This window comes from Pipistrellus kuhlii, unplaced genomic scaffold (assembly GCF_014108245.1).
Source record: "Pipistrellus kuhlii isolate mPipKuh1 unplaced genomic scaffold, mPipKuh1.p scaffold_m20_p_26, whole genome shotgun sequence".
Classification (NCBI taxonomy): Eukaryota; Metazoa; Chordata; class Mammalia; order Chiroptera; family Vespertilionidae; genus Pipistrellus; species Pipistrellus kuhlii.
Genome location: NW_023425525.1, coordinates 82,987 through 97,335, shown reverse-complemented (window position 1 = coordinate 97,335; position 14,349 = coordinate 82,987). Strand labels below are relative to the sequence as shown.

The window sequence follows — 14,349 nt, the reverse complement described above, 5'->3', positions numbered from 1 at the left end:
GGTGGAGGGTCGCTCCCGGGCAGGCACCCCCGCCCGTCGGGGGAGTGGGCTCCCGGAGGCTTCTAGAAGAGCTTTCCGGGGACTCACGGGAGACACGTGTGTGTGTGTGTGTGTGTGTGTGTGTGTGTGGTCCTGCGGGCTGGGGAAGAGGAGGCGGAGACGGGGAAGGTGGTGACCGCGGCCGCTCGGAGCCGTGAGGCCGCAGACGCGGGCGTGGGTTTTCTGCAGAAAAGCACGCGATGGCGCTGGCCGCCGCCTCGGCCTTCACCTCCTCGGCCTCCGCCGGCCCGCCCCCTCCCGGCTGTGAAGGGCCCCTTGTTCACAGACAATTAACAGAGGATTGCAGGAGGAGGGCCGGTTAGGAACTCCGCCAGGACTCCCGCACAAAGGCTGCTTTTAAAACCCCTCCCGGTGCTGGCAGCGAGGGGCTGCTTCTCCGAATGTTCCGTGTGAGCCTCGTGGTCCGGGGCCGCGGCGGCCAGAGCGGCAGCGAGGAGCAGGGAGCGGGGAGACACGGGTCGCCCTGATGGGGGGAGGGCAGGAGGAGGGCTCCGGGCTGAGCGACCGGAGGTCCCGGAGGCCGAGGCTGTGCCTGGGCCCTGGGGTCTGGGAATGTGGGGGAGTCAGGCCAGGATCCCGGATTGGAGCCCGGGCCCCTGAGGGCAGCGGGAGGGGGACGGGCTCTCCTGTGTGCCCAGGGCCGGTGCAGGGCGGGACACCATGGGGGACGGAGATGCTAGCAGATGGGGGAGGGGAGGAGGGAAGGAAGGGGGAGGGAGGGAGGGAGGGAGGGGAGGAGGGCGGGAGGGAGGGAGGGAAGGAGGGAGGAAAGCAGGGGAGGAGGGGGAGGAAGGAGGGAGGGGAGGAGGGCGGGAGGGAGGGAGGGAGGGGGGGGAGGGAGGGAGGAAAGGAGGGAGGAAAGCAGGGGAGGAGGGGGAGGAAGGAGGGAGGGGAGGAGGGCAAGAGAGAGGAAAGCAGGGGAGGATGGGGCGGGAGGAGGGGAAGGAGGGAAGGAGGGAGGGGAGGGGGAGAAAGATGCTCGCTCTCAGTTTATCGTGGATGTGCCTGTTGTTGTGGTCCCAGGCGGAGGCGGGCGGGTGCCGTCTGGACCTCGGTTAAGGACCCCGTTCTCACCGAAGGTCACGCAGGAGCTTGGCGGCCGTTGGTAGTCACAGTGACTGTCAGTGAGCGATGTTCAGGCCTCCGTAAGCACTCTGGCGGGAACACAGAACATGGGAATGGCGATGCTGTTTTTCATAAACAGCACATGCCCGCCTCTCCTTGTGAGCCTGACTGCTGTGCCCAGCTCCGGGTCTTGGGGTAAACCTGATGTCGGGGTCCCCCCCCCGGCTTCACTACAGGGCTGTTCCCTCCTCGTGTCCCGGCTCCTCTTCCTGTTCCCTCGCACGCGATGTAAACAGTGGACGGCAGGAGCCGCACCATCCGGCCCAGCCCGCTGCCGGACTGAAATAGCCTCTGAGGTCCTGACCCCACGCTGGCCCTGGTCAGGAAGTGCAGGAGGGGGAGCCGGGCTAAGAGAGGGCGCCCGGACCCCATCCGGGGTGCAGAGAGGGCGCCCGGTCCCCCGCCAGGCCACCCATTGGCGCCGGGAACCAGGAAGCGGCAGGTCAGAGTCCCAACACCGAGGACCCCGAGGCGGGCCCTGGTGCGGCAGGGAGGGCGGTGCGGCAGGACCGGCCGCTTTGCTGGCGATGAGGACCCTGAGGAAGTCTGTCCCGGGGCCGACCAGGAGGCTGTGGCACCGCCGGGCCCGGTGGGCAGTCTCCCTGAGGCTCACCCACAGAACCGGGGTCTGTCCGTCCGCCTCCGGCCCTGAGAGTGCCCAGCCCACGCTCCAATGTGGCTCCTCGGCAGCTCGCCCCCTGGGTGCCGCGCTGGGCTCTGCCTCGGCCGGGAGGGAGTCAGTGCCTGGCAGGGAGACAGTGCATCAAGGGCCCTCATCCTGCAGCCTCTTGGCTCCGAGCTCTGAGCCCGTTTTATCTCCCAGAACTGTGGGCTGCCACAGCCCGGCCGAGGCCTCCATTCCACACGCTCCCAAGTGGGGAAGTCTAGGCTGGAGACAGGCTGTGGTGTCGACGGCTCCGTGGCTTCTCTGTCCGTTCCTCACAGCCCAGTCTGGGGCAGAAAGCAGCCGCCCGTGGTCTCCGTGGCGTTGTGTGGGCCATGGTGGTCTGTCCCATTCGGGGAGCGTCGGACAGGCCCGGTCTTAAACCTCCCAGACCCGTGGCCTGGAGGCCTGTGCTGGCCCTGGCGTAGCCCCGGTGGAGGAGCTTCTCATCGGTGCATGTGGGAGGTTCTGTGGGACCGTGGGACGTGTGGGTCCGTGGACGTGTGGGTCCGTGGGACGTGTGGGGAGTGTGGGGCGTGTGGGTCCGTGGGACGTGTGGGTCCGTGGGACGTGTGGGTCGTGTGGGTCCGTGGACGTGTGGGTCCGTGGGACGTGTGGGGCGTGTGGGGCGTGTGGGGCGTGTGGGACCGTGGGACGTGTGGGACGTGTGGGACCGTGGGACGTGTGGGGCGTGTGGGACCGTGGGACGTGTGGGGAGTGTGGGGCGTGTGGGACGTGTGGGATCGTGTGGGACCGTGGGACGTGTGGGGCGTGTGGGACCGTGGGACGTGTGGGGCGTGTGGGGCGTGTGGGACGTGTGGGATCGTGTGGGACCGTGGGACGTGTGGGGCGTGTGGGGCATGTGGGTCCGTGGGACGTGTGGGTCCGTGGACGTGTGTGTCCGTGGGACGTGTGGGACGTGTGGGTCCGTGGGACGAGTGGGACCGTGGGACGTGTGGGCTGGGTGTCCCACAGCAGCTGTTGAAGGCTCTCAGCCTCTCCCCTGCATGATGGGAGTGATTGGGCAGCTGCACCCTGGGGCGAGGACACGCGGGCCACACTGCCCAGGCGGGAAGTGACCTGGTGGCCAGCGGGGGACGTGGCTGTGCCTCCCGGCTCCCAAGGAGACGGTCCCCACGTCAGCGCCGTGCGCCTCGGTGGCGGCCCACGCTCCGCGCGGCGGGCCTGCTCCTGCAGACACAGTCACGCCGCCTCCCTGTCCGCAGAGGCCCTCGCCCGCTCCGTGGGGATGTCCGAGAGCCTCGTGGGACCCGGAGCCGCCGGGCCGCCCTTCCCGCGGGCCCCCGCCGGCAGCCCCGGCGCCGGGGGGGACAGGTCAGCGGGCCGCCGGGCGGGCGGGGCCGGGCCCGCCCCTGAGTCCTGCTCCCCCTGCGTCTGCTCTGACCTTTGCCTCCTCAACAGCCCCCTGTCTGCCGAGCGCCTGTGGGTGGACACCGGCCCCAAGCCCACGCCCGCCCCGCCCGGGAGCAGCCGGCCCCCCCGAAGCCTGCTGGGCCCCAGCGAGCTCCCGGGCCCCGGCCCCGGGCGGCCCCACCTCCCGCCCGCCGAGCTCCCCCTCCGTGGCCACCCGCTGGCCGAGCCCCCGGGGGTGCTGGACCCCGCCAGCAGCCCCGCCTTCCTGGGCTCCGGCGCAGCCCCCGGGGGAGGCGGCCTGCCCCCTGCCCAGGCCCCGGGCGCCCTGCGGGCAGCTGCGGCCACTGCGGACAATGGCTTCCTGCCCCCCTTCCCCCCGGGGGGCCACGGCCACGGCCACGGCCCCCTGACCGGGCAGCCACCGCTCCCCGAGAAGAAGCGGGCCTCGGAGGGCGACCACTCCCTCGGCTCCATCTCCCCGACCTCCAGCGGCTTCTCCAGCCCCCACAGCGGGAGCACCATGAGCATCCCCTTCCCCAGCGTGCTCCCCGACTTCTCCAAGCCCCCCGAGGCGGCTCCTGCTCCGGGTACGTGGTCCCTCCGGGGCGGCCTCGGGGAGCGGGCCTCTGCCAGGCTGGCTCCTCCCGCCTCCCCCCCTCCTCCCCCCTCCGCCCCGCGGGTCCGGGAGCCCCCCCCTCCGCCTCCCCTCTTTCCCCCCTCCCCCCCTCGGCCCCGTGGGTCCCAGGAGCCCCCTCCCGCCTCCCCCCCTCCGCCCCTCGGGTTCGGGAGCCCCCTCCACCCTCCACCCCTCAGGTTTGGGAGCCCCCTCCCCCCTCCACCCCTCAGGTCCGGGAGCCCCCTCCACCCTCCGCCCCTCAGGTCCGGGAGCCCCCGCAGGGAGAGGCAGCGGGCCCACGGGTGCTCCCTTCCCTCGGAGCAGGGGCCTTGAGGAATGCTTTGGTTTCGAATTCAATGAGTTCATGTCAAGTTCATCTTTTTACATTCCAAGGTCTTGGTCCCGGGAAGCACAACTGGCCTTGCTTTGTACCATCTGTCTGTCTGTCCGTCTGTCTGCTTTTTAAATGAAGGAAAACTCCATTCTTTTTAAGAGGCGTTCAGATAGGGTTTTATTGGTTTCAGGGAGGAAGGGCGGGAAAGAGAGAGAGAGAAACATCAGTGATGAGAGGATCATGGATTAGCTGCCTCCTGCACACCCCTCACTGGGGATTGAACCCACAACCTGGGCCTGTGCCCTGGCCAGGAATCCAACCGTGACCTCCTGGTTCCTAGGTCAACACTCGGCCCCTGAGCCACGTGGGCCGGGCGAGCCCGTCTGTTGGGGGACGTGTTGGGTGCTCCCAGAGGCGGGCCTCCGTGTCTCCCCCGTGTTACACCAGGGGGGGCCCCTGCCGCGCTGGTGAGCACTGGTGACACGCGCCCCCAGCCACCATCTAATCCGTTCGCAGAAAACCCGGGAGAGAAGCAGGTGACGGTGAGCTTTGTGCAGGACACCTCCAAGTTCTGGTACAAGGCGGACATCTCCAGGGAGCAGGGTGCGTGCCGCTCGGTCAGCGTGGGGCGGGCCGGGCGGGGCCGGGCGGGAGGGAGGGCTGGCCTGGCGACTCCAGGGTGGATGGGAGAAGCTGGGTCCGGGGGGAGCTCACCGGTCCCAGGAGGCCACGTCCCAGGCGGGCCCAGCGGTGGCCGCTGCCTTTAGGGTCGGAGCCACGGGGACTTCAGGAAGGGGGGAGGGGCCGGCCTGCGGAGCCAGTGGCCGTGTGACGGGTTGTGCGCCCGGTGCCTCTGAGCTGAGCAGAGAGCTCGGAGGGAGCGGCCGCAGGAGCACGATGGGACACAGCTGTCCCGGCTGCTGGGCCTCCCGCCCGCTGCCCGAGGGCCTGTGAGGGCCTGGGACGGACACCGGCGTCACCGCGTCCCTGCCTGCCCCTCCCCGTCTGCTCTTTGCCCGAGAGGCCCCGGGGCTGGGATTTGTGTGACTTTATGCCTGAACCCCCTGGTTTTCTCCTCTCTCCATAAACACTAAACCCTGGGGAGGAAATCCTGGTTGTTACCAGAGGGACGTGGGCTGGGTCTGGCACGGCTCCCTGAGGGTGCTGTCCCGGCACGCCCCTCCTCCCTCAGAGGCCCGGCCAGGCCGCAGGGAGGTTTGGGGAGCAGTGAGGCAGGATGCCCACGTCGCCTGGGAAAGACGACCCGGCGTGCCAGCTCTGCTGTCGGCCATGTTGGCTGGTGGTCCTCGGAGGGCTTTGGGCCAGGCTGGCGCGCCATCCCCGGGCCTCCTGGAGTTTGTATCAACACTAGAGGCCCTCAGCCCAGCCTGCACCCTCTCCAGTCCGGCACCCCTCGGGGATGGCCAACTGCTGCTATCAGGCCTAAACCGGCAGTCTAACTTCCCTCTCACAGTCCTGGACCGTGGCTGCTAACCACTCACCTGCCTGCCTGCCTGCCTGGTCGCACCTAACTGCCCCCTCCCTGCCAGCCTGATCACCCCTAACTGCCCCCTTCCAACCTGATCACCCCTAACTGCCCCCCTGCCATCCTGATCACCCCTAACTGCCCCCTCCCTGCCAGCCTGATCACCCCTAACTGCCCCCTTCCAACCTGATCACCCCTAACTGCCCCTCTGCCATCCTGACCACCCCTAACTGCCCCCCCTGCTGGCCTGGTTGCCCCAGCAGCCTGCTGTTCAATCATTTGATTGTTCCCTCACTAAACCCCTTGCCAGCCTGGTTATAGGCAGCCATCTTGTGAGGGAGTGAGGGTCAATTTGCATGTTGCCTCTTTATTAGATAGGATTGAACACTGAGTAGCACTTCAGGGCGGGCCCCTATGTGGGTGGGTCTGTGACCCAGAGGGAGGGGCCTCCAGTAGGACCGCACGGGTCCCGCCGGCCCCGGGGGCAGGGGCGAACAGGGCCTGCGTGGGCGCCCGTGGCCCGCTGACCCCGCCCTCCCGCAGCCATCGCCATGCTGAGGGACAAGGAGCCCGGCTCCTTCGTCGTGCGGGACAGCCACTCCTTCCGCGGTGCCTACGGGCTGGCCATGAAGGTGGCCACGCCCCCGCCCTCCGTCCTGCAGCTGCACAAGAAAGGTGGGTGCCGGCCGCCGGGCGGTGTCTCAGGGTCTTCTGTCTGTCCGCCTGCGGCGCGCTCTGGTCACACGGTCCTCGTTCAAAAGGAGCTGCCATTTGTGTTTTATTTCTTACTGTTTGACGGGCGGCCCTCCCGGCTGCCCCAGGTCCCCGCCGGCCGGCCGGGGCTCCCTCCACCGTTCCCGTGTAAAAGGCACACTGTGCGCAGCGCTGCCCCAGGCACCCTCGTCCTCGTCCTTCCCTCTGACCCCGCCTCCTCCCTCTGACCGCTGTCCTCCCTCTGACCCCGCCTCCTCCCTCCACCGTTCCCCTGTAAAAGGCACACTGTGCGCAGCGCTGCCCCAGGCACCCTCGTCCTCGTCCTTCCCTCTGACCCCGCCTCCTCCCGCTGACCACTGTCTTCCCTCTGACCCCACCTCCTCCCTCTGACCACTGTCTTCCCTCTGACCCCACCTCCTCCCTCTGACCACTGTCTTCCCTCTGACCCCACCTCCTCCCGCTGACCCCTGTCCTCCCTCTGACCCCACCTCCTCCCTCCACCGTTCCCCTGTAAAAGGCACACTGTGCGCAGCGCTGCCCCAGGCACCCTCGTCCTCACGCACCGCCTCCTGCTCAGGGGACCGAGATGGCGCCTCCGTCCGCCTGCGTGTGGGTGTGCCAGAGCGGCCTCTCCAGCAGCTCCGCCCTCTGACCCCGCCTCCTCCTCCTGACCCCGCCTCCTCCCGCTGACCCCTGTCTTCCCTCTGACCCCGCCTCCTCCCTCTGGCCCCGCCTCCTCCTCCTGACCCCGCCTCCTCCCGCTGACCCCTGTCTTCCCTCTGACCCTGTCCTCCCTCTGACCCCACCTCCTCCTTCTGACCCCGCCTCCTCCTCCTGACCCCGCCTCCTCCCTCTGACCGTTGTCCTCCTTCTGACCCCGCCTCCTCCTTCTGACCGCTGTCCTCCTCTGACCGCTGTCCTCCCTCTGACCCCGCCTCCTCCCTCTGACCGTTGTCCTCCTTCTGACCCCGCCGCCTCCTTCTGACCCCGCCTCCTTCTGACCGCTGTCCTCCTCTGACCGCTGTCCTCTCTCTGACCACCACCCTCCCGTTCGGTCTCTAACTGTCTTCCTTTCTGTAACCTCCGCAGCCGGGGACTTGGCCAACGAGCTGGTCCGGCACTTCCTGGTCGAGTGCACCCCGAAGGGCGTGCGGCTCAAGGGCTGCTCCAATGAGCCCTACTTCGGTGAGTGAGGGCGGCCGGACGTGGCCCGAGGGGGCCTCCCCCCGAGGGAACCGGTGGGCACGCTCAGCAATGCAGAGCCGGGGCCGGAGCCGCGGGGCAGGGGGACGAGCCTCCCCCTGCGGGCGGCCGGCCCCTCAGACGGCGGTTTTCTTACCAAGGGGAGGGCGCGTGTCTGCCACGAATCGCCGCCCCACACCCACCCCTCCGTCTGCTGGCGTTTGCACAAAGTCCCTCCACGGGCGGCGAGGCGGCAGCGGGCTCTCCTGGGCGCTCGGGCTCGCTGACCGTGCCCTTGTCCGGCCGCCCACAGGGAGCCTGACGGCCCTGGTGTGCCAGCACTCCATCACGCCCCTGGCGCTGCCCTGCAAGCTGCTCATCCCCGACCGAGGTACGGGCGGGGCTGCTCTGCCGATCGGACACAGCGATGGGCACGAGCTCCTTCCGTCAGTGGTGCTGGGGTGGGTGGCTGCACAGAGGCTGGACAGCCTCGGGAGGAGCGGCCGGGCCGGACCACAGGCAGGGCTGTGTGTGCCTTCGCCGCGCAGCAAACAGGTCTCTGCTGGGCCGCAGGACGCCCGTCCTCGCTGGAAGTGCCGTGGGTGGAGGTGGAGTCACTGCTGTGGACACTCTGAGACCAGGGTCAGGAAGCCCCGGTGGCCGGTCCCCGCTCTCCTCCGCGGGTGGCGGGCTCGGCCGGGCGGCTTTGCCGGGAGGAACTCCGACCGCCCAGCAGGCCGCGTCCGGGCGCTCGGCCAGGTCTCTCCTCGGGAGCCGGCTCAGCGCCTCGGCGTCATGGTTCTCCTTCCCGCAGACCCGCTGGAGGAGGTGACGGACAGCCCGGCCCAGACGGCGGCCAGCTCCGCGGCCGAGCTGCTGAAGCAGGGCGCAGGTGGGTCCCCCCGGGGGGCAGCGGCAGGATGTGGGGTCTCCTCTGGTGTCTGGGTCTCCTCTCCTCTGAATGCCAACAGTTCCTTCCACGTGGCCCGTGGCCGGAAATGTGCCTGGGCTCTGCCGTGGCCCAGTTTAGGGATCAGTGCCACGCCCCAGGCTCAGTTCCGTGGGGTTCGTGCCACGTCTGTGCTGAGTTTGGGGGAAACGTCATGAGACAGGATGGGGGACCTGCCCTCCTGGACTCGTTTCCCTCGTGTCCCCCTACAACGCCGTGTGGCCGATGTCACCGCGCCGGCTGCCTCGTGGGCACGGTGTCCTCGGTCCCCGCAGAGGTGAGACCTCCAGGGACCCCGATGCGGGGCTCGTCTGACCCCGTGAATGTGCCCCCTCGGCGCCACCCGCTGACACGGCTCTGTAAGGCTCCGACCAGGGCCAGGCTGCCGCGCGAGCTCCGGGCGCTCCCAAACCGCCGGGCGCTCCCAAACCGCCGTCCATGCATCTGCCCCACACGCTGCCCCCGGCGCCGCCTCACTCGGAGCTCCAGCCGGGCCGTGATGGTGCCTGCCCCCCCCCCCCCCCCACACACACACACACACCCCGAGGAGGTTCCTTCACTCCGGGTGGTCAGCCCTGTCCAGCCCCCGGACGCCGGGCACACACAGCCAGTGTGTCTTCTCCAGTGGCCTGGGGCGCGCGTGTCCGGCCTGGGGCACGTGTGTCTGTCCTGGGGCGCGTGTGTCTGTCCTGGGGCACGTGTGTCCGGCCCGGGGCACGTGTGTCCGGCCCGGGACCCGTGTGTCCGGCCTGGGGCGCGTGTGTCCGGCCTGGGACCCGTGTGTCCGGCCTGGGGCGCGTGTGTCCGGCCTGGGACCCGTGTGTCCGTCCTGGGGCGCGTGTGTCCGGCCTGGGACCCGTGTGTCCGGCCTGGGGCGCGTGTGTCCGGCCTGGGACCCGTGTGTCCGGCCTGGGACCCGTGTGTCTGTCCCGGGGCGCGTGTGTCCGGCCTGGGGCGCGTGTGTCCGGCCTGGGGCGCGTGTGTCTGGCCTGGGACCCGTGTGTCTGGCCTGGGACCCGTGTGTCTGTCCCGGGGCGCGTGTGTCCGGCCTGGGGCGCGTGTGTCTGGCCTGGGGCGCGTGTGTCTGTCCTGGGGCGCGTGTGTGTGTCCTGGGGCGCGTGTGTCCGGCCTGGGACCCGTGTGTCCGGCCTGGGGCGCGTGTGTCCGGCCTGGGGCGCGTGTGTCTGTCCTGGGGCGCGTGTGTCTGTCCTGGGGCGCGTGTGTGTGTCCTGGGGCGCGTGTGTCCGGCCTGGGACCCGTGTGTCCGGCCTGGGGCGCGTGTGTCTGGCCCGGGGCACGTATGTCTTCTCCATCGGCCTGGGGCGCATGTGTCCGGCCTGGGGCCCGTGTGTCTGGCCTGGGGCGCGTGTGTCTGGCCTGGGGCGCGTGTGTCTGGCCTGGGGCGCGTGTGTCCGGCCTGGGGCGCGTGTGTCTGCGTCACTCGCTCCCTGCGCCTCGGGCAGGGTGTCAGCCTCCGGGGCACCCGGCAGGGCCAGCGGTCGAGCAGTCCCTGAGCCCAGGGCCGGGCGACGCCATGTCCGCACTGACCCCGCCCGCCCGCCCACAGCCTGCAACGTGTGGTACCTGAGCTCCACGGAGCTGGAGTCGCTCACGGGCCCGCAGGCCGTGCAGAAGGCCCTGAGCACCGCGCTGGCCCAGCAGCCGCCGCCCCTGTCCACCGTCGTGCACTTCAAGGTGTCGGCCCAGGGCATCACGCTGACGGACAACCAGCGGAAGTGAGAGCCGCGGGCGGGCCGGCGGGTGGGGGTGGGCGGGCTCTGCTCACACGTGGGCGCGTCCCTCGGCCTCCCTGGGCGTCCTGGGGCGTCCCAGGGGAGCGACCCGGCCCCCTCCCCGTCCTCCCGGAGGCTGTGCGGGTGCAGAAGGCTGGAGTGAAACCGAGGCCGGGACGGCCCAGACGGGGCCGAGGGGTCGCTGCGGTTCTCCGGAGCCTGCAGGCCGGCGCTCCGGGCCCAGCCCAGCGTGCACAGCCCGAGCACTTACCATGTGCCCGTGCACCGCCCTCGGGGACGGCCCTTCTCCGTGCCCCCAGCCCCGCCGCCCCTCAGCCCCGGACCCATGGCCGGGCTCAGCCATGTCCGGCCGGCGCTCCCTCCCTCACCGCCTCCCCCCCTGCAGGCTCTTCTTCCGGAGGCACTACCCGGTGAGCAGCGTCATCTTCTGTGCGCTGGACCCGCAGGACAGGAAGTAAGACCGGCGCCCCCGTGCGAGGCCCCGCCCAGCCGCACAGACCCTGACGCTCTCCTCTCCCGCAGGTGGATCGCGGACGGCCAGGAGTGCCGGTGAGCCCCCGCTCCCCTCGGAGGCCTCCGGGGTCCCCGGGTCGACTCCGGCAGCAGCTGGCCGCTCTCTGGCCGGAAACGTGCAAACCATGGGTGGCCTGGTGCCTGGGACGGCTGGACACACGAACCCCTCCCCCTGTGAGAGGGAGAAGGGCCGGGACAGGGAGGCGGAGCCTCCCCCATCCCGCCCTGAGGGGCGTGGGGTGCCCCGCCCGGGCCCGGGAGGGGCCGGCGAGGGTCACGTGTGGGGCGAGGACTCGCCTTGTGCTGCCCGCGGGCCGTGCTGCCTGCGATGACGCCGAGGGCCGGGCTCAGCTCAGGACAGCGGCCGGACTCGGGCGGGCCCGGGCGGCCCTGACCTGCTCCTCCCTCGGGCGTCACCGGGGGCAGCGGCCTCCCGCTGGGGTCCCGGGCGCGGCCGCCTGAGCCCCCTCTCCCTGCAGAGTCTTCGGGCTTGTCGCCCGGAAGCAAGGCAGCGCCACGGACAACGTGTGCCACCTGTTCGCCGAGCACGACCCTGAGCAGCCCGCCAGCGCCATCGTCAACTTCGTGTCCAAGGTCATGATCGGCTCCCCGCGGAGGATCTGAGCCCGCACGCCGCCCCGCGGCCCCACTCCCGTCCTCAGCCCCGAGACCGCCCCGCCCTTCCCGAGAGGACCGCCCCGCGGCCCAGCAGCTGCTGGGCGGAGTGGGCTCCAGGGCTCTGCCAGCCCCGCGGGGCCGGTGAGGAGGGCAGGCTCCCGTGGGGTCCGTGGGAGGGAGCCGCCGGGAGCGCCCCCGCCGTGGCCGAGGGCTCCAGAGGGGCGTGCCCGTCTGCACGTGGTCTCGCTCAGGAGAAGCTGGTGGCCCTGCAGGTCCTCCCTGCGGCATCCCACCTCCTCCCTCCAAGCTCGGCCCCAGAACCAGCCGGCCGCTCGGCGAGGGGCTGGGCCGCGAGGGGGTGGCCCCCAGCCCCCACCAAAGCACCGAGCAAAGTGCCTCCTTCTGTGCCAAACCCGCCGGGGCCGGGCCGGGCGGCCGCCTCCTCACGCCCGGGGCCGGGCCGGGCGGCCGCCTCCTCCCTGCCCGAGGGCCGGTCCCCGGAGCCGTCCGCAGTCCCTGCGGGAATCGGAGGGCAGACTGCGGCCGCCCGCCCTCCCGGACGAAGAGGGACAGGCCTGTGGGGAAGCCGGAGCCCACAGGCGTCACGGGCCTGAGCCTTGCTCGCAGCCCCTCCCGACGCCGGAGAGGCCGGGCACCGTGGATCAGCCCGGCAGCAGCGTGCCTCCCGTGCACCGGCGCCCGGGGCCCAGGAGCCGGTCTGGGCGGTACGACAGGCCCTCGGGGAGCCCGCCGCCCGCCGGCTCAGCCTGGGGAGGACCTGCCCGGCTCCTGGTCCCTCTGGCACCAGCGGGCACAGGGCGCTGTCCTGGGGCTCCAGGCGTGTGCCCCTCAAGTGTCCCGGCCGGGTCCCCTTAACCCCCACTAACCAGTCACTGCGCCCCTCAGTGTTAACCTGTAACCCTCAGGCCCGAGGGGCCTGTCTGTGGCCTCGGCCTCGAACCCTTGCGTGTCTGCCTTCGCGCCGTGGGTGTCGGTGCCTTCCTCGCATTATAAAGTGTATCCAGCGCGAGTGAGGCCCACGCGCACGTGCATAGCAGAGCTCTGCCTGCGTATCTATCAGAGGATAATAAACATTAACTTTGTAACCGGCGGCGGCTGCTTCCTGAGGCCGGGGTGGGTGTTTGCGGGCGTGAGGGGCGGGCTGTGTGTGGGTTTCCTGGGAGCGGAGTGCAGGCATCCTGCCGGACTCGGGTATGAACTCCGTCCTCAGGATACATTGTTGAAATTCTTCCGGAGACTTTGAACACGTGCACGCGGGTTTTAAGAATGTATTCCATGCCCGGCAGGAATTAAAGTGGTTGAGCATCAGCTTATGAGCCAGGAGGTCAGGGTTCAGGTCCTGGTCAGGCACAGGCCCAGGGTGGGCTGGAACCCGTGTGGGGCCGGCGGGAGGCAGCTGGTGGCGGACTCATCACTGGCGATGCCGCCCTGTCCCTCCCTCTGACGGTGTGGCTGTGGCTGTGGCTGTGGATGAACTTAGTCCCGGTGGCCTGCGGGGCAGGGTGGCAGGTGTGGCTCCTGGGCGCTGACTAAGGCAGGTCGGTGCACCCGCCTTCCAAAGGGGTGACGGGTGGCCCAGCCCCTCCCGAGTGCGGAGACCAGGCCCCGCTGCGCCGGCCGCCCCGGAGCCGGAAGCCGGGGTGCGGGCGGGTCCGGTGAGTGCGGTCCGGTCCGCGGTGCCGCCCGGGCGCGCCCCCCCCCGGAGGGACCGGGACAGCGGCCTGGGCGCCAGGAAGAGCCGCTCCTTCAGCTGCCCCTCGTGGCTGTCACTGCGGACCCCCTCCCGCGGCCCGGGCTCCCCCGGGGACCGATCCCTTCAGCCCGGGCCGCCCCGGGCCGCGCCAGGCGGGGGCGGAGGGCCGATGCGCAGTCCGTCCGCCGGAGCGCGGGCCGCCCCGCCCCCTGGTGGCCGCCGGGCGCACTGCCGCGCGGGGCGGAGATGCGGAGCCCGCGGTCCGGCTCCGGGTCCGGCTCCGGGTCCGATCCGCGCCGCCCCCGGGGCGGGAGGGGCGGGTTCCCGTCCCCGCGGCCCCCGTGTGGCCGCCGCCGCCGCGGAGACGAAAGGAAAACCCGAAACGGCGGCGAAATGCGCTGCGCCCCGCAGGCCGGGCTCCCCTTTCCCTGAACTTTCAGGATCCGCTCGGCGCCGAACCCGAACCCTCCCTCTGGGGCGGGGCGCGGGGGGCCGGGGCCGGGGGGCGGGGGGCGCGGGGGGCGGGGGGGGGGCCGGGGGGCGGGGGGGGGGGCCGGGGGGGGGGGGCCGGGGCGCGCGGGGCCGGGGGGCGGGGCGCGGGGGGCCGGGGGGGCCGGGGGGGCCGGGGGGCCGGGGGGCCTGGGGACGGGGCGCGGGGGGCCGGGGGGCCGGGGGGCCGGGGGGGCCGGGGGGGGGCGGGGGGGCCGGGGGGGGGGCCGGGGGCCAGGGGGCCTGGGGGCGCGGGGGGCCGGGGCGCGGGGGCCCTCCCTGCCGGCCCGGGGCCCAGTGGAGGCCGCGCTGGGCGGACGACGCGGCCTGAGACCGGGCCCCGGGGCGGGGGGCGCCCCAGGCTTTGGCCCCCGCCCCGGCCCCGGAGCCCCGGTGTCCGCCCCCCCCCCCCCCGCAGTCCGGACCCGCTCCTGGGGGGCCTTGCTGTGACGTCACATGGGCATCCCGGATCCTCTCCTGGGGGACCTAGCTGTGACATCACGTGCAGTGGCGTCAGCACCGCCGAGCGGCCGGTCCTGTTTGTCCCATTTTTGGCTGACCTCTGACCCTGAAGACAGCTTTTCCAGGAAATCAGGAAAAACACTGCGTTCCTGTTTTTAAATTGTGGCCTTGTCTCTGGGCGTTGGAAGCCCTTGAAGCAGGAACGCGGTGGCCTCCGGCCCACAGCGCCCCCGGCTGAGTGAACACGGGGCTGGATCCCCCCTCCTGAGTCCCCCCTCCTGGGTCCCCTCCTGGA

The 14,349-nt window shown here is 71.2% G+C and overlaps 1 protein-coding gene across 3 annotated transcripts in view; it reads left to right on the top strand.

Annotated features, from left to right (window-relative positions):
* The window catches only part of TNS3 (tensin 3), a 92,838-nt gene extending 80,346 nt beyond the window's left edge, over nucleotides 1-12,492 (top strand). For all 3 annotated transcript variants that reach the window (XM_045587169.1, XM_045587168.1, XM_045587167.1), the window contains exons 17-27: nucleotides 3,076-3,184; nucleotides 3,272-3,810; nucleotides 4,690-4,776; nucleotides 6,203-6,334; nucleotides 7,463-7,558; nucleotides 7,869-7,946; nucleotides 8,370-8,447; nucleotides 10,072-10,240; nucleotides 10,644-10,712; nucleotides 10,781-10,807; nucleotides 11,251-12,492. In XM_045587169.1, the coding sequence (XP_045443125.1) occupies nucleotides 3,076-3,184; nucleotides 3,272-3,810; nucleotides 4,690-4,776; nucleotides 6,203-6,334; nucleotides 7,463-7,558; nucleotides 7,869-7,946; nucleotides 8,370-8,447; nucleotides 10,072-10,240; nucleotides 10,644-10,712; nucleotides 10,781-10,807; nucleotides 11,251-11,395 (1,529 nt within the window). In that variant the 3' untranslated portion in view covers nucleotides 11,396-12,492. The remainder of the gene's footprint in view (nucleotides 1-3,075; nucleotides 3,185-3,271; nucleotides 3,811-4,689; nucleotides 4,777-6,202; nucleotides 6,335-7,462; nucleotides 7,559-7,868; nucleotides 7,947-8,369; nucleotides 8,448-10,071; nucleotides 10,241-10,643; nucleotides 10,713-10,780; nucleotides 10,808-11,250) is intronic.
* The last annotated feature ends 1,857 nt before the right edge of the window (nucleotides 12,493-14,349 follow it).